The 21,185-nt window shown below is 32.9% G+C and overlaps 1 protein-coding gene across 1 annotated transcript; it reads left to right on the plus strand.

The window, feature by feature from the left end:
* Positions 1-268: 268 nt before the first annotated feature.
* On the plus strand, positions 269-14,891 carry LOC135649984 (mitochondrial-processing peptidase subunit alpha-like). Its single transcript, XM_065169002.1, has 13 exons — positions 269-428; positions 2,158-2,382; positions 2,465-2,761; positions 2,841-3,008; positions 3,103-3,270; positions 3,387-3,467; positions 3,626-3,692; positions 3,896-3,993; positions 6,238-6,310; positions 6,391-6,461; positions 6,545-6,594; positions 14,341-14,453; positions 14,535-14,891. The coding sequence occupies exons 1-13, from the start codon at positions 390-392 to the stop codon at positions 14,585-14,587; spliced, it is 1,503 nt and encodes a 500-aa protein (XP_065025074.1). The 5' UTR covers positions 269-389; the 3' UTR covers positions 14,588-14,891.
* The last annotated feature ends 6,294 nt before the right edge of the window (positions 14,892-21,185 follow it).

A 21,185-nucleotide genomic window follows, 5' to 3' on the forward strand; every position in this document is an offset into this window, starting at 1 on the left:
CAGGACATTGTTGTTTTGGTTTTCCAGACAAAAACCTCTATTAATGCGTAAAATAAAAATATATTATACATGTAGGCTCGTGAGGTGGGCAACAAGAATGTCCTGTTAAAGTAAAAATATGTTGGATCGAATCGGCCGAACCGGGCAAACAAGGTAACGCCGTCAACAACGACGTCTGCCATTGCTGTGCTACAGAATATAAGTCTCGAATCAGAAGGGGCACTGAGTAACGGCGTTAAGATTGCCTCCTTTTTTTCGTCTCCACGGGAGTATAAAGCCACACACTCGGTGACTGCCCCTTCCTCACCTCGCCTCGCTTGTATCTTGTCTCCGCCGCCCCTCGATCCTGGTCAGGGCGAAGGCGAAACCTCTCCCACTACGATACGATCATGTACCGAGTTGCAGTTTCGCGCCTCAGGGCACTAGAGGTTTGTCCTCCGGGGCAGAAACCCTAACCCTAACATTTCGTTTACGCTGTGTAATTGCTACCGGTTGTCGCGATCTTCTGTTCTGATGCGTTATTTCCTGGATTTTGTTCTTGTTCATGGCCTCGTTCTGACCAAAATGTGGTTTCTGATTGAATTTCTGAAGACGGAGAAATGACTTCTCATTTTCAAGTCTATATACACGCACGCGCATTCTGGCCTACTTGGTGGGGTTAGCAAATGATCTTCGAGCTTTTTGTTTCCTTAGGTGCACTTGGTGTTTTATGGGTTTCCTTCATTTCGAGGATAGAGATTCATCAGCTTGCCATCCGTAGAAGAGATGGATCGTGGTTGTACAATTTCATAGGTTGTATTTGTCTCAAGTGATAATAGTCAATCATAACATTGATAATTGATATCAGTTTGATTATAGTAGAGAAGTTTGGATCATGGTTGATTAATCAAAAGCTGGTCAAGATGATTTTCTTTTTTGCGTGACATGGAGCATAGTTGAATCAGATGAGATGTTGGGCTTGGGTATCTGTGGATGTGGTATGAGTGGATGGCTGCTTACTGGACTTGGTTTAAACTTGATTGAAAGAGTGACTTGTTTTTGGTTGATGTGTAGGAGAAAAATGTGGTGAATTTACTTTCTAGCTTATGTGCGGGGTATGCATGAAGGTTCATTTTTTGTGTAAATTTTGTTTTGTGAGTTCTAACATTGTAGGCTATTATATATTTTTCTTGTCTTCCTTATCCTATTAATAATGCTTTTTAGAGAATGATCTGGAGGAAGCTGAAACCTGAAGTTAAAAAATGGAAGCATCAGAAGAAAACATCTGCATAACATGATACTGTTGCTGTTCATGTCACTTTTGTCTGAACTTTTCTGCATGGGACATTCGGAAGCACAAACTGGAAAGAATATCCTGAGATAGACATAAAGCATAAGCCTTTGAGGAATGTATAAATTCCTTGCACAATAAATATTGCCACAATTGATTCTGATCCTTAAGTTAGTCAACCTTCTTTAAAGTTCAGCTCAAGGTGTCAACATGAGTCACAGTTTTTCTGAAACAATGTTGTTTTCTGAATATCTATAGCAAAACTTCTTGTTGTATGAGACATGGGGCTTGGGTGACAATGACCTTATTTATGCCTCTTCTATATCATTAGAGTTGAAATTGCTTTTGTTCATTTGGATGCCCTTTGCTTGTTTTTCTTTGAATCCTTTTATTACTGATTGATACTTCTATTTAATAGCTAAAAAAGCTTTCAAAAAGGTGCAGTAGAGAATCATAGGTGGAAATTTTTGGCTTTATGTACTGATTTTTGTATTGAATCTGTTACTTCAAGGTTCTCACTATGTGTGAAACAAAGCTCTCATAATTAATTTCTTCCATCTGAGTAATTTGAAAGTTATTGAGCTATGTGTTCACTTTTCAAACTAGGAATTTTGTAGTAAACTGATGATGGAAGAGTTATGGAGTTAACTTTTGAGTCACTTATGTGCGTTACAGAGCTAACTTTCGAGTTAATTATGTGTTTTTTACTGCTTTTAATGCTCCTTTTGTTTAATGGAATTTTCATCATATTCTATAGTAATTTTATTCTACCTCTCTGTTAAATAAAACATTGGAAATGGTTTAGTTTTTCACTTTTATTTCTATTGAACATTATCTCTTCTTCAGATATTTTTAACCATATCTTAATATTGTCACTTCTTTATCAGCATCATGCACGTGCAACTAGATATGCAAGTACGAGTGTTGCAAAAAGATCATCTGGTGGTTTCTTTAGCTGGCTTACAGGAGAACAGTCTAGTCAACTTCCTCCTCTAGATTTCCCACTTCCAGGTGTGATGCTTCCTCCACCTTTACCCGACCATGTAGAGCCAGGGAAGACAAAGATCACAACTCTTCCAAATGGTGTCAAGATTGCCTCTGAAACATCACCAGTATGTTCAATGTTGTCTTCTTTGTTTATTTCCCAACAATTGTCTTTTCATCTAATTGAACTTGTTTGGGTTCAATTATCAGAACCCAGCTGTCTCGCTTGGGCTATATGTTGACTGTGGTTCTGTGTATGAAACACCCTTATCATTTGGTGCTACACATCTCTTGGAGCTCATGGCTTTTAAAAGCACAACAAACAGGAGCCATTTACGCATTGTGCGTGAAGTAGAAGCAATTGGAGGCAATGTCATGGCATCTGCTTCTCGTGAACAGATGGGTTATACTTATGATGCTCTCAAGACTTACATGCCTGAAATGGTAGAGGTGCTAGTTGACTGTGTCAGAAATGCTGCTTTCCTAGATTGGGAAGTTAATGAACAGGTACTCTCTGGTGTCTGATATTCATATATCTGGTTTTGTTGGTGGAAATTGTTGATCTGTTTTTGGCTTGTCAATACAGTTGCAGAAAGTAAAAGCAGAAATAGGAGAAATTTCAAAGAATCCCCAGGGTTTGCTTTTGGAGGCTATTCATTCCGCTGGTTATTCTGGTGCATTAGCGAATCCTCTCATGGCTACCGAATCTTCAATAAACAGATTGAATAGTACTACTTTGGAGGAGTTTGTTGTGGTAATTTCAAGCTAGTTGTCACCTTTGACATTTTAAACAGTGATGGTTTTCTTGTCTGACATTTTCCTTTATTATTGTTTTGTGGAAATTCTAGGAGAACTATACAGCTCCTAGAATGGTGCTTGCGGCATCAGGTGTCGAGCATGAAGAGTTGGTATCAATTGCTGAACCACTGTTATCAGACCTTCCCAAAGTGCCTCGCCCTGAAGAGCCAAAGTCTGTTTATGTTGGTGGAGACTACAGATGTCAAGCAGATTCTGATGTTCGTACTACACCATATTTCATTTTTTTATTCATGTAATATATTTTTCCATTTTAGCTTCATTCATTAATTCATTTGTTTAAATTGTCTTTTGGAAACGCCCCGTCTGAGAACAGAAGACACATGTTGCTCTTGCTTTTGAGGTTCCTGGTGGTTGGCGTCAAGAGAAGGATGCCATGACACTTACAGTGATTCAGGTTCAAATCAAATTTATCCTGAACTTTCCACACATAGTTGGGGATGATGCTCAGCCTGCTGTTCTTGTTATCTGCTTTTACCAGTTATTTTTTCTACCTTGTAATATTGTTGTTTAGATATTGTCCAGAACAAATCTCTTTTTTTAATATTGTTGCAGATGCTTATGGGAGGAGGAGACTCTTTTTCTGCTGGTGGTCCTGGAAAAGGAATGTACTCTCGGCTATGTAAGTTGTGAACAATATTTATTATCTGGTGTTATTGGCTGATCTACCTATTAGGTTGCCATTTCATACTTCCATTGGCTTCATTGAATTTTTAGTTAATCTATAAATTTGATGTACTCTTTCACCTAAGAGCCACAATATTATTCTTATCCACTAACATCTAAGTTTGGACTTTTGAGTTATAACTATAATGTTTTTTGCAGATCTTCGTGTCTTAAATGAACACCAACAGATCCAGTCATTCTCTGCTTTTAATAGTATATACAACAATACTGGCATATTTGGGATTCATGCCACTACTGTGAGTCATTATTTTATTTGTCAATTGTTTTCGTGACATTGTTGTCCTCTTATGACATCCTCTAGACTTATTTGTCGGTGTGGGCATTTGGTCTTTATACTAATTTGTCTCTTCAGTATCTGCTACTGTGCTTCTATGAACAAACAAAAGTTCAAATGCTTTATTGTAATTCTTAGATGTTACGTTGAGTTTATTAATAACATATGTTCTGTTGTGAACATTGGCTATGATTTTATAGTGAACAAAATTGAGCACTTTCCCTTGCTTAAGCATATACTGCACAACACTCTGTGGAACAACATATGGTATTGACTATGATGAAGTAATCGTTATGTTCATGAAATGAAGAATTCATAGTACGTTTGGGCAACTGATTCAAACTTCTGAAGTGGAATCAGCCAGGTTGCTTTTTTGGTCCTTCATATGATTTAGGATTGAATCTTGTTAGGGTCGAATCAATTTTACTTTCAGTAATTTGGTTTCAGTTATATGTCATATTACATCACTACGATGCAGATAGACCACTGGATATCAAGCTTAGACTCGGTCCCCGCTTGTCTGCACTAGGTTGCTGCTGGAAGCCAAACTGGGATGATAGGAGTTTGCTCGTGACTTCCTGTCCTGATCAAACAAGGAGTTGAAACTCCTGCTAGATGCAGGACAATGGCCTTTCATCTCTGCTTGGTGCTGAACAAGGGTCTTATGTTAAGTGGACAGGACTCCTGATTCCTGCTACCTGAACTCCCAGTTGGTATCTAAGGCTGAACAGGAGTTACTGCCCTAACTTTATATGTCTGTCCCTGCCTTTTTTCAGAGCATTAAAGATCTTAAAATAACAAAGGTGTCTATCAGCTGCCAAAACGCAAAAGAATAGTAGGATTTGAGGGTTTGGGGTAGCAAAATTCATACAAGTAGACATTATAAGGTTCCAGTAGAGCATCTATGGACATCTTTTACTAATTTTTAAGTTAGTTTATAGCAGTAAAATTTTCATTTCATTTTCCTAGTTTTGATCTTGGATGTCTTGCTCCCCTAAGTAGAAAAACTTAGTTAAGAGGGTGAAGTCCTATTGATCTGGTATTAGAGGAGAAAGTGATTGATGCACTAGATATCTTTTATATGGATAACCATGGCTCTGGAGTTGTCAACCGACATAACATACGTTGGATAAAAGCACCCATGTCGTCATCTGCTTCTGATGATGTATTTGCTCAAGTTCTGCAGCAGCTTCAAAGACTATTGGCTAGCGATCAAAGTGCTTGCCACTAAATTGGGAGAGCTTGATGAAAGACACAATGTGAAGGTCACACGATACAATATAGGTGCAGTTAGGGAGAGACACATTTCCATCTCCATTAAGTGCACGCTGTCACTGCCTTGACAACACTAGTGCCAACAGTTTCATGCTACTCGTGGTAAGGAAAATGCAGAAAAACCTTTGATTAAGGAGTTGACAAAGTCATGATAGTGTAACACCCGGATAGTAAGTATATACCTTGGCAACAAGGGGAGCATAGAGGATGGTTACAGTGAAGACACCATCGAAGAGGGTAGCTGGGAAAAAGTTCTAAGAAGATAAAAAAAAAGGAGAGAAACAAAAGATCAAAAGAGAAGGGAAGAAAAGCTACATTCAAGTAAATAAGAAAGGAGAAAAAGGCATTTCCTGAAGTGCCCAAACTAAGCATGCATAGGACTCTAGGCTTAGTGGGGGAGAGAGTCATGTAAGAAGTGAAATACAATGAGCAAACAAAAATATGGCTTCCACTTATTGTTTCTGTTTAAATACATGGAATATTGACAATGCATTCAAATACTTCTGGTTAAAGCTGTAAAAGATAACTTTCCAGTACACCCATTTTCAATGAAACGTCTGTTTCTATGATACCTGACTGACAAACTGATGTTTCACTTTGATATTTAATCATCCTATTCTAAATAATGCCATCAGGTGTATGGAAATCAACCTGGCACTGCCAAATGGCAGATTTTGGATGCCTATATATCATTTGCATATTGTCTAAATAATAAACAATAATAACATACTTAATAAAACAAACTAAGCAACAAAAATCTGTCTACATGATCTCTGCAGATTCAGTTACGCTGGCTGATGTTTTCATGTGTGCTTGTTTCTATTTAATGCCAATTTAGACTTCAAAAAGTTATATCACCAAAATGGCCTCTTTATGTTCTCATCTTCTTCCATTTTGAGAGTATCACTAACAATTGGTGGTTATCAACCAGAGTTCAGATTTTGTCTCTAAAGCTATTGATTTGGCTATAAGAGAACTACATGCAATTGCAACTCCTGGACAAGGTCTGTTGTTCCCTCTTAATCTTATAGTACTTATTATTTTTAAGCCTGCATTTATCTTTTATTTTTATGTTTTTCTACAGTTGATCAGTTACAGCTTGATCGAGCTAAAGAGTCTACCAAATCTGCAGTGTTGATGAACCTGGAATCAAGAGTATGTTTTTGATACCGCTTTGAAAGATTTTGGAGAATTGCTTTGTTTTTGTGCTCATATTCAGGACAATGTCTTAATTACAGATGGTAGCATCTGAAGATATTGGGCGACAGATTTTGACCTATGGAGAAAGGTATGCCCTTAACCATCACTTTTGATGTACTGGAGTTAGATGTTGTTACAATTGCATACCATGCATGTACTTGGTGTTTTTTATTGCTGCAGTCACATTAGCAGTAGATGTGAATATGGAAATGTTTGTGTAAGATTACTGAAGAAATCTGATGCAGCCAGAATGGAGTATGCAAATGTATCATAGCTTGTGCCGTTGAATAGGTTCTAAGTGTGCCATACTCTTGCAGTTTGTGTTATATGGTTTTAGTATAAGCATTCCTTGAACAAAAGATGCACCATGTAGGTTGAGGATATATAAACTCGACCTAAGCGGAATGTTTCCTAAAAGGATCCTCTTTACTAGTATAGGTTTATGGAGATCAATTAAAAAGTAACTTACAACAAGTTTAGTTAAGAGATATGTAGCCAACTATTTGGGATTAGCTATATAGATCTTTTGTTGTCAGTGAGACATGTAAATATTAATATATTTAGTTATGTTAAAAGTACTTATTGATGCGAGTAAAAATTTTTATTAAATTTTTTTAGGATATTGATGCGAGTAAAGAAGTTAGTTCAAGAATAAACGATTATGATAACAACTTGGAATATAGAAACATTTCAGGAAAGGGATTAGAATTGGTAGATACTATGATTAGAAGAACAATAAATATGATTAGAAGAACAATAAGTTGGTAAAGGAAAAATCTAAAGAGATTGATAGAATTAGATTTAAAATTTAGTATGCTGAAAAAAAATGGTGTACGAATTGTTGTTCATAAGAATCTAAGAATAATGTTGTAGATGTGAAAAGATTTGGAGATAGTTCTAAAATGTCTTTAGAATAATATTCTAGATGTGAAAAGAATAAGGATTTTAGATTTTGCAACTTTATATGATCTTATAAATGTAAATACCCACTTTAAGAAGAGGGATGAACATTTGATTACTTATAAGAGTGGCCATTTTTTCTCACTCAAAAGGTAGATAGAGTTACATGTAAAGTTATTACTACCGAGACATAGGTTGATGTTATTAGATATTTGTTGTAAAAAATTGAAAGAAGAAAAAGATAGTAGAAAATTTTAGTAGGATTAGATGGTGGAATTTTAAAGATGATAATGGGTTTTTAAGAATAGGATGAAGGAGACGACTTGGAACTTAGATGGGGATAATGTTAATATTACTTGTAATATGATGATTAATAAGATTAGGATCTTAATAAAGGAGATTTTTGGTGAAACTAAAGGGAGTGGTATAAATAACTAAAGAGAACAGTATAGCTTTGAGAGAGTTGGTGGTGGTGTGAATAAATCAGTGATTTAAAAAGCACTAGGCGCCAAGGTCCAAAAACGCCCGAGGCGTTAGGCGCTTGCCCGAGGCGCTAAAATATAAAAATATATAATATAATTAATAAATATAATTATTTAAATAAAAATATTATTAAATTAAGAAAATCAGGTACAAAATCATAATGTCACATTAATAAAAGGTCTTAAAAATCAAAACAATAAAATTTTACATCAAATCTATTGAGTTGCTCTGTACACTTGCCATTTATTCTGAAACCTAACAATAATTTTAAATAAATAAAAATTAATAGTATTAAAATAAAAATAATATATTATTAATCTAATAAATAAAAATACTATTATTAGTATACAGTTAGCAATATACTGTTAATATACTGTTAACAGTATAGTGAGAAGAGTGTGAGAAGACCGTGGTTGCTGAGGCGGTGATAGTCGTAGTTGGAGCAAGAACGGTGAGCGGCGGCAGCAGTGGGAGCGACGAGCGATAGCGGGAGTGGGAGCGGGAGTTGTGAGCGGCAGCGGGAACGGTGAGCGACAGCGGGAACAACGACAGTAGCAGCGAGCAGCGATTGTGGCAACGGCGAGCAGAGAGCAGCGACAGCAGAGAAGAAATCTCGGCGGCAAAATCGCGAGTATTATGGTTGGGGAAGTTAGGGAAATCGCAAGAGGGAGCATGATATCGGTGATTTAGTTGGTTCGATTGAACCAACTAAAGCACCGGAGACCAACCATACCTAATAATCTGGTTCGGTCATCTAGTTTAACCCAGGCGCTTGCCCGAAGCGCCTGACGCCTAGGCTCGGGCGAGCGCCCAGGCGGTGCCTCTTTGAAGCGCGGAAATGAAGCGAGGCGCTTGGCCCTCGCCTCGCCTGAGCGCCTATTGTAATCACTGGAATAAATTTAGAAAGCAATTATTACTAAAAGATCATATTTTAAAAATTGATACAATTGTAAAAATAAAAATTTTAAAAGATATAAAGAATATAAGAATGAGGCTAAAAGAGCCATTAGTATGACAAAATATATAGCTTATGATAATTTTTATAATAAATTAGGTACTAAAGATGGAGAAAAGGATATATATCAAATTTCTGAAGTCAAAGAATGAAAGTACAAGGACTCAATATTCAATACATTAAAGATGAAGATCAAATAATACTTATTAATGATAATGAAATTAAGTAAAAGATGTCTTAAAAAAATGAAAATAGCTAAGAGTGTGGGACTTGTTGACATCCCAATTGAGGTTCGGAAAAGTTTAGGAGATCAGGAAGTAGCTTGGTTAACTAGCTTATTTAACAAAATCATGAGATTTAGAAAGATACCTAATGAATAGAGAAAGAGTTTTTTAATGTCAATTTACAATAATAAGTGTAACATACAAAACTATTCTAATTATAGAGGAATTAAAATCATAAGTTATATTATTAAATTTTGAGAAAGATATATCGATAGTAGAATAAGACTTGAAATAAATATCTCCAAAAATTAATTTGGTTTTGTATTTGAAAAATCAACAGTAGAAGTTATTTACTTATTAAGACAATTAATGAAAAAGTATAGAAAAAAAAGATTTGTATATGGTTGTTATTGATTTAGAGAAAGCCTACGATAGAGTCCATGAAGATTTATTATTGAGTTTTAAAAAAGAAAGGTGTATTTACCAAGGTTCGAAATATCGTATCGTACCGGTGTTTCGACATTTGCTCGGTACGGTACGATACTATATATCGAGCGGTATATCGTTCGGTATATCGCTCGGTATTTTATATATATATATATATATATATATATATATATCCTTCTCCCATACGGGGTGACATCACCTTTTTCGGCGACGTGACTTCGCTTTAAAAAAAGAAAAAATATATATATACACCGTTCGATAACGGGCGGTCCGTGTACAGGTCAACTGTCGGATCGGTATGTACCGCCCGGTACGAGCGATATTATTCGAAACTGTATACCTTGGTATTTACTAATTATGTTGATGTGATTAAGGATATATATGGTAATGTAGTTAGCGAATCATAGAGTGTGTTTAGTGAATTTCCTATTAGTATAGGATTACATCAAGGATCCATATTAAGTCCTTATCTTTTCGATAATGAATTTACTAGTTATTTACAAAATAGACCTTCTTGATGTATGTTATTTGTTAGTGATATTATCTTCTTTGATGAATAGTCTAGATGGATTTAATTATAATATTGAGTTGTGGAGGTAATCCGTAGAACTAAATGTTTTAAATTAAGTCAGACCAAAACTGAATATATGAGATATAATTTTAGTAATAATAGAAAAAAATAGAAGGATATAGTTAAGTTAGAAGGGAAAGGAGTTTTTTTAGATAAGACCTCTAAGTATCTTGGATCAATTATTCAGCAAGATAGAGAGATGAAAATGTAATTCATAGAGTAAAACATGATAGTTAAATTGATGAGGGGCATTAGCAGTCTTGTGTGATCATGAGATACTTTTGAAATTAAAAGAATAATTTTATAAGATAGTTGTTAGATCAATAATACTTTATGGATTCGAGTGTTGGGTAGCTAAGAAACAACGTATATATAAAAAGTTTGTGTCGTTGAGATCAAAATGTTGAGGTGAATGTATGGAGTTACAAGAAAAGAAAAGGAATATTTTTATTTGTGAATAATTAGCTATCGTATCGTTATAGAATAAAACGAGAGAGAATCGTTTAAGATGATATGGACATTTTTATTCATGAATAATTTGGTGTCGTTTCAATCATGGTATGCAATTTCAAATGGTACCGCCCGGTACGGGCGGTATGTACCAGTACGTGGACCACTCGCTACCGGATGGACCATGCTACAATGCTATAGTAATACACTCTAGTAGTGCTACATTGCTGTAGTAAAAGGAAATAGCTCAGTAAGCCCTGGTGTACTGCTCGGTACGTCGGTATCGTATCGTACCGAGCCAACCTCGAAACACCGGTACGGTACGGTATTGCATACCTTGGTTTCGATATAGGATAAAATGATAGAGAAGTGTTTGAGATGGTATGGACATGTGCTCATGAGACCTTAGATGTGATTGTTAGAAGTGGTGAAATGATTAATGTTAGTGGACGAGGAAAGATAGAGATAATAGAAACTATAAATAAGGACTTAAAGACTCTTAACTAGATATATGATTTTTTTATAGATCTCATTGACGGTGATAGATCATGTAGTCGACCTTAAATAGTTGGGATTTATGACTTTGTTGTTGTTGTATTAAAATTTTTTTAGGTCTTCATGTATCTCTCCTCACATCACTTACTCGAGGGCATGTCCATACCATCTTGAACAATACTTAATTTATCTTCTTTGAAGCGATACCTAATTGTTCACGAATTTTAATATATAGTTTTTGCTATCTTTCATAGTTACTCCACTTGTCCACCTTATCATTCTTATCTCAACAACATAAGCTTTTTGTATATGTTATTTTTTAGTCATCCAACACTCAAATCCATAAAGCATTATTGGTCTAATAATTATCTTGTAATTTTTTTTTTAATCTCAAAGTTATTCAATGATCACAAAATACTTCTGGCATCCCTCATCATTTTAATCTTCCTATCTTTACTTTATGAATAATATCTTTTTCAATCTTTTTATTTTTATTGAATAATTGATCCAAGATATCTAAAACTTAGTGGAATTTTTGGCCCATTCAACTTAACTATATCCTCCATTTCTAGTATTACTAAAATTGCATGTCATATATTTGGTTTTATTTTTATTTAATCTAAAATCTTTAATTTCTGAGGATTGTCTCCAAAACTCAAGTTTAAAATTAATTTCATTTATAGTCTCATCAATTAGGATAATATCATCAGAAAATAATGTACACCAGGGAGCAAGGACTATCATATTGTATACCGAATCTATATCGATCGTTAGCTTGATTGGCACTTTTAGTTTCTAAGGATTATCTCCATAACTCAAGTTTAAAATTAATTCCATCGACTCTCATCAACTAAGATAGTATTATCAGAGAATAACATACACTAGAGAGCAAGGATTGCCATATCATGGATGGGACTTATATCGATCGTAGATCGGATCGATATGTACTAATCAGTACTAGTGTGTCGACATATATATTCGTGTTTCAAAGACGAAGAAGGGAAGAAGAATAGGAAAGCATAGTGGAGGGAGGAAGAAAAAGGAAGAAAGGGAGGTAGTAGAGGAGGAGGAGAAAGAAAACGAAGAAGTGGAAGTGGTGGAGGAAGGAAGAAGAGGAGAAGAGAGAAGAAAGGAAAGAAAAGATGAGGAATGAAGGAAATTAAGAAAAATGGGAGTGTACTGTACGATTGAAAGACGTTGGTTGCAATGATAACGACTTCAAACTACATTGGTTGTAGCGATAGCGATAGTGACTTCGCGAGAAGAGGCTCACGTTTTTGAACCCTAATTGCTATTTATTTTTCTTTTTTAATATTGAATTGGATGGGCCCCATCGTTGTTTTAAGTTTCTTTTATATTTCTCCCTGAGTTGGATTATATTGCTCGAAATGGAAGCGGTTTGCGTATTGGTCCATGCTTGGATTGGTATCTATCGTCCATCTTGTACGTCATTGCCAAGGAGGTTTATCATGTAAATGTCTAATAAATTCATCCATTATTAATGTAAAAAGTAAAAGATTTAATATGGATCTGTAGATTATAGTCCTATACTAATAGGAAACTTGCTAGAAAAATTTTCTATATTTCAAACATTAGTGATCATCATACATATCCTTGACAACATCAATTGTCATCAATACAATTAGTGAACAATTTTTTTCTAAAATCTACCATAATAAATCTTTATAAACTCTATCGTAGGCTTTCTCCAAATCAATAAAAATTATATGTAAATTTTTCTCTATATTTTTTCATTGTCTTAATAAAAAGTAATTTACATGAAAAAATAATTTATTTTGACCTGAAACTGTAACAAGTCATAAGAAAATTTTGTGAGTTATAATTTCATGCTTTCGACATAACTGGGATGTATCTAAGAAGGATGGACTTTTATGCAGAGCTTAATATAGTTAATCTAAGGATAACAATTAACAATGACATTTTCATTTTGGAAAGTATCAATTGGATAAGTTGCCTTGTAAAGCCTATTTAATGTCAATCTTGCCATGCATATGCAACACCTATATCGCATCCTTACCAATAGCTCAGTAATAAACAATGATTGCATACTAATGACAATAATGTGTCACAACATGGCATTCTATCAAATTTTTCTTGAGCAAGCTTCCTCTATTTTATCAAGTTCCCAACTTGACTGCCATGTATTGGAAGTTTCTTCATGCAGGGACATACTTTCTATTAGTATCCTTCTGATTCTTTGCCAAATGAAGGACAATCTTGAGAAAATGCTAGAAATAACTAGGTAAACAAAGTGTAGTTGAAGGAGTTCCATTAGGATAAGAGGTTTTCCTCTCAAAACATACAACATGGTTACTTGCATTCCTAGACTTCGAACCAGTATGGGCAGTATTATATCTGACATGAATAGGCTTGAGCGTGATGGATTTGATTGGTCTGAATGATTACAGAAACTGTGACTCAAAGATTTAGTTGAGTCACATAAACGTAGGTCTTTAATGCATGTTACTTCCTACTGAAAAATTAAAACAAATAAGTTTGCTATTATGTATAATCATTGCTCACAGTTAAAATTTTTAAAACCAAGGGATGTCATCTCATGCCGATGGGCCATATCATTTGTTATTCAGACCGGTACACTTCAGGGTTGTACTAATTTCTTGGTATATAAATTATATTTAGATAAGAATAATGTGTGTGTAAGACATAAATGAACAGAAATTCTAGGTAAGTTGAAAAATTGAACGAGTGGGTGAAAGAGCAGGGAGGGAGGAGGATTTGAAGGGCCAAAATAAGACCCAACAATCAACAATCAAGTTGACCTTTGGGACCCGATTTGGCCTGAGAGGGGACCAATATGGTCGGTAGCTGTCATGCTCCGTATGCTTCCATAACAGCGTACCATCTGAAACTAGCCTGTCTGTGTACTGGCACTATTTCATATTGCATTGGGTGGTATGTCAAACCATGTTTAAAACCTTCCCCAGTCAACACAAATACATGTATGCAATAGGTCAAACAGTTTAAGATTCCCCAGCAGCCTGACTATTGTTGTCTAGTGAAATCTTGCCATTTTTCAATCTGTTTGCCTGAGTAGTTTCTTCTCATCAGAATAATATATTACATAGTATAAGTATTGAATCTGGAAACACCGTTTCTGAGAATTAAATCTAGAATGCTGTCTTCCAACTATTTGTTCAGGAAGATGAGTTTTTTTTTATCCTCTAAAATTCAGGAGGTCAACAATGGCATAGAATAATGTCCTGAGATGACAAACACTACCATGTTTTTATTTGTAGCTCATCTTCCTTTTTGTCTTGACCTTGGCAGGAAACCAATTGAGCATTTCTTAAAAGCCATTGATAAAGTAACTCTCAAAGATATTACCACCATTACGGAAAAGATCATCTCTTCACCACTTACAATGGCATCTTGGGGTGATGGTATGTTAAAAAGATCAAAATGGACTTTGTTTCTTATCGTGTTACCACTCCATTCCTAATTACTTGTTACCTTTCTTGTAGTTATCCATGTTCCAAGCTATGAATCCGTCAGTGGAAAGTTCCACTCGAAGTGAATGGTTTCCCACCATCAGTGAGACTTTTGACAATTTTGAAGCTGCAGATAGGAAATATGGACAATATATGGGCATTCCAAGTTTACGTTAAAGTTTATCACCTGTGTACCAATAAATTTGCTTGCAAATTGCCATCATCACTTGTCTTCAGCCTCATCTTGTTAACTTTGTGAAAAACACAAAGGCTGAGTTTATTTCCCATTGTTCCAATTTTGTGGCCGCTTGTCATTTGGCCACGCTGCTAAAAGGTGAACTTCGATTGTTCTTTTTTTTTTTCTGAATATCAATCTGTTCAATTTGTTCAGTCCCGTGAAACCTTTGATTAAGTTTACTGATTTAATTATTTATTATACTTACTTATATTCTAAGTTAAACATATTTTCGATATCGGTTTCATTGAATAAATTTTTGTATCATTTCTTCATTTTGAAAGTATTAATTCATTTCTTTTTTTTCTTTTCTTCCTCTTTTGGTGTTTCGACAATTCTAACAGTTGATATTAGAGAAGTTTTCTTAATAGGACGGACTGCACATGAATTAGGATTTTTTTTTATTTTTATGAATTTTGATTTATGAAATGTTATTGAATGTGGTTTTCAAAAATTCTGTAGATTAATGAAATGATTTAAAGAAAAAAAATATTATTTTTAAATACTAAAGCTATGAACATTTTGTTTTATACTTTAGATAAGAATGAGTTTAATCATGTTTTTATGTGAAATTTTATATGATATTTGACACATTTTAAGTTAGTTACGAAGGTATAAGTAAAGTTAAAGAATCTAAAATTAATCTCTTGGTATAAAGTTATGAATAAAGTCAAGTGATAATTATTTAGAATACACTCATTTTATGTATGTTGTTAATTCTTTGAGCTCTTGGTAAATATTTTATTAATAAAATTTTAAGATCTTTTTCAAAAAGTTGGGAACTAGAACTATAATTCAGGAAGAACTTGAATAATTTTTCTCTTGAAGAATTTATAGAATCATTAATGACTTGTAAGATACATAATGAATATAAAAATAATCTTTCTACGACCAGTAAGGATATGACACTTAGATCACTTAAGTGAAAGCTTAAGTGATGAGGATGACATGACACTCCTTGTAAATTAAATATATTTTTGATGTTGGTTTCATTCAATAAATTTTTGTATTATTTCATCATTTCAAAAGTATTAATTCACTCCGTTCCTCTTTCCTTTTCCTCTTTTGGTGTTTTGATGATTCTAATAATATTGGAATCAAGTTCTCTCAATTGGTTTAACATCTAAGAGAGATTATATTATTTTCTTTGGCAATCAAGATGGCCATTTTATCACTCATCCTCTTATGGTAGGAACACACGAATTAGGATTTTTTTTTTATTTTTATGGATTTTGATTTATGAAATGTCATTAAATATGATTTTTAAAAATTCATTAGACTAACGAATTAATGAAATGATTTAAAGAAAACAATTATTTTTTTTAAATGCTAAAGCTGTGAATATTTTATTTTGTCTTTAGACAGGAATTAGTTTAATCGTATTTTTATATGAGAAATTACACGTGATATTTGGTACACACTTAAAGTTACTCGTGAAGGCACAAGTAAAGTGATATGTACACTCATTTTACATTGTCAATTCTTTAAAAGTTGTTGGTAAATGTTTTATTAATTTTGAATTTGTTAATAAAATTTTAAGATTTCTTTCAAAAAGTTGGGATCTAAAGATAACTATAATTCAAGAAGAACTTGAACAATTTTCCGCTTAAAGAATTTATAGGATCATTAATGACCTATAAAATGACTTGCAAGACACATAATGAACATAAAAATAATATTTTAAAGACCAGAAAAGATATGATACTTAGACCACTTGAACGAAAGCTTAAGTGATGTGGATCACTTGGCACTCCTTGTAAGTTAAATATATTTTCGATATTGGTTTCATTGAATAAATTTTTGTATTATTTTTTCATTTCGAAAGTATTAATTCACTTCCTTCCTCTTTCCTTTTCTTCCTCTTTTGGTGTTTTGACGATTCTAACAATATTAGAGTCAAGTTCTCTCAATTGGTTTAACATCCAAGAGACTATATAGTTTTCTTTGACAATCAAGATGGTCATTTTATCACTCGTCCTCTTATGTTTAATAGGACGGACTATACGTATTGGAACACAAGAATTAAGATTTTTTTTATTTTTTATGGATTTTGATTTATGAAATATCTGGTTTTTAAAAATTCTTTAGATCAATAAATGAATGAAATGATTTAAAAAAAAATATTTTTTTAAATGCTAAAGCTGTTAACATTTTATTTTGTGCTTTAGACAGAATGAGTTTAATCGTATTTCTATAAGGGAAATTATTTGGTTACTCGTGAAGGCACGAGTAGAATGATATATACACTCATTTTACGTTGTCAATTCTTTGAAAGTTGTTGGTAAATGTTTTATTAATCTTGAATTTGTTAACAAAATTCTAAGATTTCTTCCAAAAAGTTGGGATCCAAAGATAATTATAATTCAAGAAGAACTTGAATAATTTTCCTCTTGATGAATTTATAGGATCATTAATAATCTATAAAATGACTTGCAAGACACATAATGAATATAAAAATAATCTTTCAAATAACATGAAAGATATGACACTTAGCCCACTTGAGCGAAAGCTTAAGTGATGAGGATGACTTGGCACTCCTCGTAAGTTCATAAAAAGGAACAAAACAAATCTTGTAAAATAATATTTTAAAAACAAAAACGAACTCATAAAAGATAATCATCTGCTATGATTACAAGAAGCCATGACACTTCAAAAATAAGTGTCCACAACTGAAGAAGAAGCTGCTAGCATAAAAGAAGAAGAAAGCATTCAAGACAACTTGGGATGAATCAAGTGCATTAGAAGATGAAGAGCAAACCAATTAAGACGAGGTGGCGAACTACGCTTTGATGGCTCTCAACGACGAAGTATGTGACTCAACTAAAACCCCTTTATCTTATGATGAATCATTTAATGCATTTGAAGATTTATAAGATGAACTCAAAATAGTTGGTAAGAAATATAAATTGCTAAAAAAGATCATATATATACATATATATATATATACATATATATATACATATATATATATATACATATATATATATATACATATATATATATATATACATATATATATATATACATATATATATATATACATATATATACATATACATATACATATATACATATACATATACATATATATATATATATACATATATACATATATATATATATATATATATATATATATATATATATATATATATATATATCTCATGAATTTAATAAATTAGAAAATGAGTATGATAAATGCTTGTTAACACCTTACACTAAATGTGAAGAGTTCGATTCATACAAAAAAGAAAATATGTTATTACAACAAATATTAGAAAATTTTAAAATTAATAGTAAATTATTAAATATGATTTTTGTTAACAAAAGTGATGTATGTAGAAAGGAAGGAGTTGACTTCATGAGTAATAACACTCAATAAAAACTAACTACATTTGTTAAAAGACCCATATTACATATTTTTCCTAAATTTAAATATAATTTTTATGGTAGATATCGTCATTATGTTTATACATGTTTATTTAAAAAATATAGCTCGCATAAATTAGTTTGGGTTATAAAGGAAACACAAATGACTTAATGTCAAAAGTCAAGATATGTAGATCTAATAATGAGGGACCCAAAGTTCAATTGGTACCTAAAGCAAAACCTCTTTTTTTATAGATATGTCTATAATTGAAAGTTATGAACAAAAGATAATATTTTGATAGTGGATGCTCAAAGTATATAACTAAATATCCAACACATTTCTTAAAGTTTACTAGCCAAAACAACAATAATAAAGGAAAGATCATTGGAATTGGAATTATTGGTAACAAATATAATCTTTTGATGGTTTAAAACATAACTTATTAAGCATTAGTCAATTGTGTGATAAGTGATATAAAATTAAATTTGAATCTAATACTTATATCATAGAGAAACCACATAAAAATCTATGATCGCCTTAAGGAGTGTTAATGATTATACTATTGATCTTGATAATTGTCATGACGAAACTTGTTTTTCAGTTTTAAACGACAATGCATGGCTTTGGCATAAAAGACTACGATATGCTAGTACGAAATCAATCACATAAATTGAAACTAAAAGAGGAATATATTTTTCTTAAAAATTTCTCTATCTCTAAAGCTTATCAAATTTTTAATAAGAGATCTTTAGTTTATGTTATTTTGTTTATGAATCTCTTGAACTAAGAAAATGATTTTGATGATGATTTTAAATTTTATAATTTGATTTCCTCTCTCTAAAGCAACTTGGATACATCTACTTCTAAATAATCCTTACTTGAGGAATGAAAGTATGTAGATATAATCCTAAGGAGTTATTCGTTAGCGATACATCAAAAGGAGCTATTCTTCACTGAAAAATATTTATTCAAATACATGGATCGAGAACTTTTATTATTTATTCTTGTATGATTTTTTCTTTTTATTAAAGAGAATATCTATCCAAACGAATCATGATCTTTCACTTAATTTCTCGGTATTCATGACTTGAGTTTTCTTTTGAATTAAGATTGTTTACTATTTAATCTCTTATGATTATTTCTTTTCGCTATTTATAAAAGAAGAGATTTATCAAAATTAATCATGATTTTTTTGATATTCACAACTTCATCTTTCATGATTTGAATTTATCTTTAATATCTTTCATGTTAAGATTGGACCATTAATGTAAATTTTTGCACCATTATATTTTTCCCTTCTTTTTTATAATGACAAAAGGAGAGCGAATCATACCATCTTGCACATCTCAAAAAGAAGTTAAAAACTTGTTAGCTTGCACATCTCAAGAGAAGTAAAAACTTGTTAACTTGCACATATCAAAGAAATGCAAAGACTTGCTAGTTTGCATGTTTTAAAGAGAAGTAAAACTTACTAACTTACTAGCTTGTATGTTTCAAAAACTTGCTAGTTGTACTTTTTTCTTTTTGTTAATGACCAAGTGGGAGAAGTTATGATGATTTGAAATTTTAATCATATGATATACCTTAAGGATTTGGAATCTTAACTCATACTTTGATATTATGATGATGCATATGATGTATGCAATGTTATGTTAACTATGCATATGAAGTGTGAAAGTTTTGTTTTGACTTGAATTCTAAGGTTATCATTTTCTGAATTTAAGTTTATTTTTATATGATATATAGATAAGGGGAGTTTAGTTAAAATTTCGTCATCAATTGGTTGTTATCATAAAAAAAAAAGGAGATTATTGAATCGTAGATTTTAATGATGAAATCAATTGATGAGTTTATGATCTAACGAGTGTTTGAGAAAAGTGATGTAAGACTAACTTCGATCATGAAAAGATAAATCGATTGAAGTAGGAGAATCATACATTGGGCCGGAGTTAGAGATTGAGCATCGGGTCAGAAGGATCAGATATTGCTCTAAGATCGGATGTTATTAGAGGTCAACATATCGATGGATCGGGCAATACATCGAAGGAAAGGATGATGCGTCGAAAGTTCGGACGAAGTACCAAATGAACCAATGACATGTCGGATAGCATGAGATTCATGTTTATAATCATTTATATCTTGATCGAAGTAGTTTAGAATGAACCAGTACAGCTAGACCAGGCAATGAAACCGTATATGAGTTGGAAAGTACAAAGTGTTCATTTCAAAAAACTCGACAGTGGTACCACTCAAACTAGTAGTGGTACCGCCTAGATTGGTGATAGTACCGCCAGAATATAGTCTTCTAGGTTATGTCAAGCGGTGGTACTATCCAAGCAAGCGGTGGTACCACTAGTTCTTAGTGTGGCAAGCAATGGTATTGCCTAGCACTGGTGGTAGTACCGCCAATAACCCGAAAACCCAGTGATGAGACTTTTTCACTCCATTTTTAAAGTCATTTGAGGCCTATAAATACCCCATTCATTCTTTCTTGAAATAGCAAGAAAAAAGCTCAAAAAACTTATGATTTTAAGTGCGTAATCTATGTTAAAGTATTAAGTTCCTTCCTCCTCTAACTTCTAAGTCATTCTAAGGGAGGTGTGAGAATCACTTGTAAAAAAGAGTTGTAAAGGCTCTCTCATAAACCTATGAAAAGGAGAAAAGAGTTGTAAGAAGGGTGGTTGATTTTCATCCATTGAAAGATCATAAGTGAAAGCTGATGGCTTTGACAGAGAAGGAATTGGGAGTGAATGTAGATTGCGACGATCGAACCACCGTAAATCCGATGTGCTTTTTCTTTATGTTTTTCATTCTTATTGCTTACTACACTTACTCACATTCTAAATTAAATATATTTTCGATATCGATTTTACCGAATGAATTTTCGTATTATTTTTTCATTTCGAAAGTACTAATTCACTCTCCCCTCGCCTTTACAATCTTAACAACTTAATAAAAATTTATTTTTAATAAAAAATACACGTGTCGATTGATCCATTATAACCTCACAAATAAATCCAAGAATACCTTTTACTCATCAGCCCTTTTCAGCTAAAAGCTGAATGACAGGTCTGATATT

Source organism: Musa acuminata, chromosome BXJ3-9, assembly GCF_036884655.1.
Source record: "Musa acuminata AAA Group cultivar baxijiao chromosome BXJ3-9, Cavendish_Baxijiao_AAA, whole genome shotgun sequence".
Taxonomy (NCBI): domain Eukaryota; kingdom Viridiplantae; phylum Streptophyta; class Magnoliopsida; order Zingiberales; family Musaceae; genus Musa; species Musa acuminata.

What these genes read in the sequence shown, in the direction of transcription:
- LOC135649984 (XM_065169002.1), top strand. Translation starts at nt 390, where the DNA reads ATGTACCGAGTTGCAGTTTCGCGCCTCAGGGCACTAGAG. An exon ending in TGACACTTACAGTGATTCAG is followed by an intron (nt 3,468 to 3,625) that starts GTTCAAATCAAA and finishes ATATTGTTGCAG; the next exon opens with ATGCTTATGGGAGGAGGAGA. An exon ending in TTGGGATTCATGCCACTACT is followed by an intron (nt 3,994 to 6,237) that starts GTGAGTCATTAT and finishes GTTATCAACCAG; the next exon opens with AGTTCAGATTTTGTCTCTAA.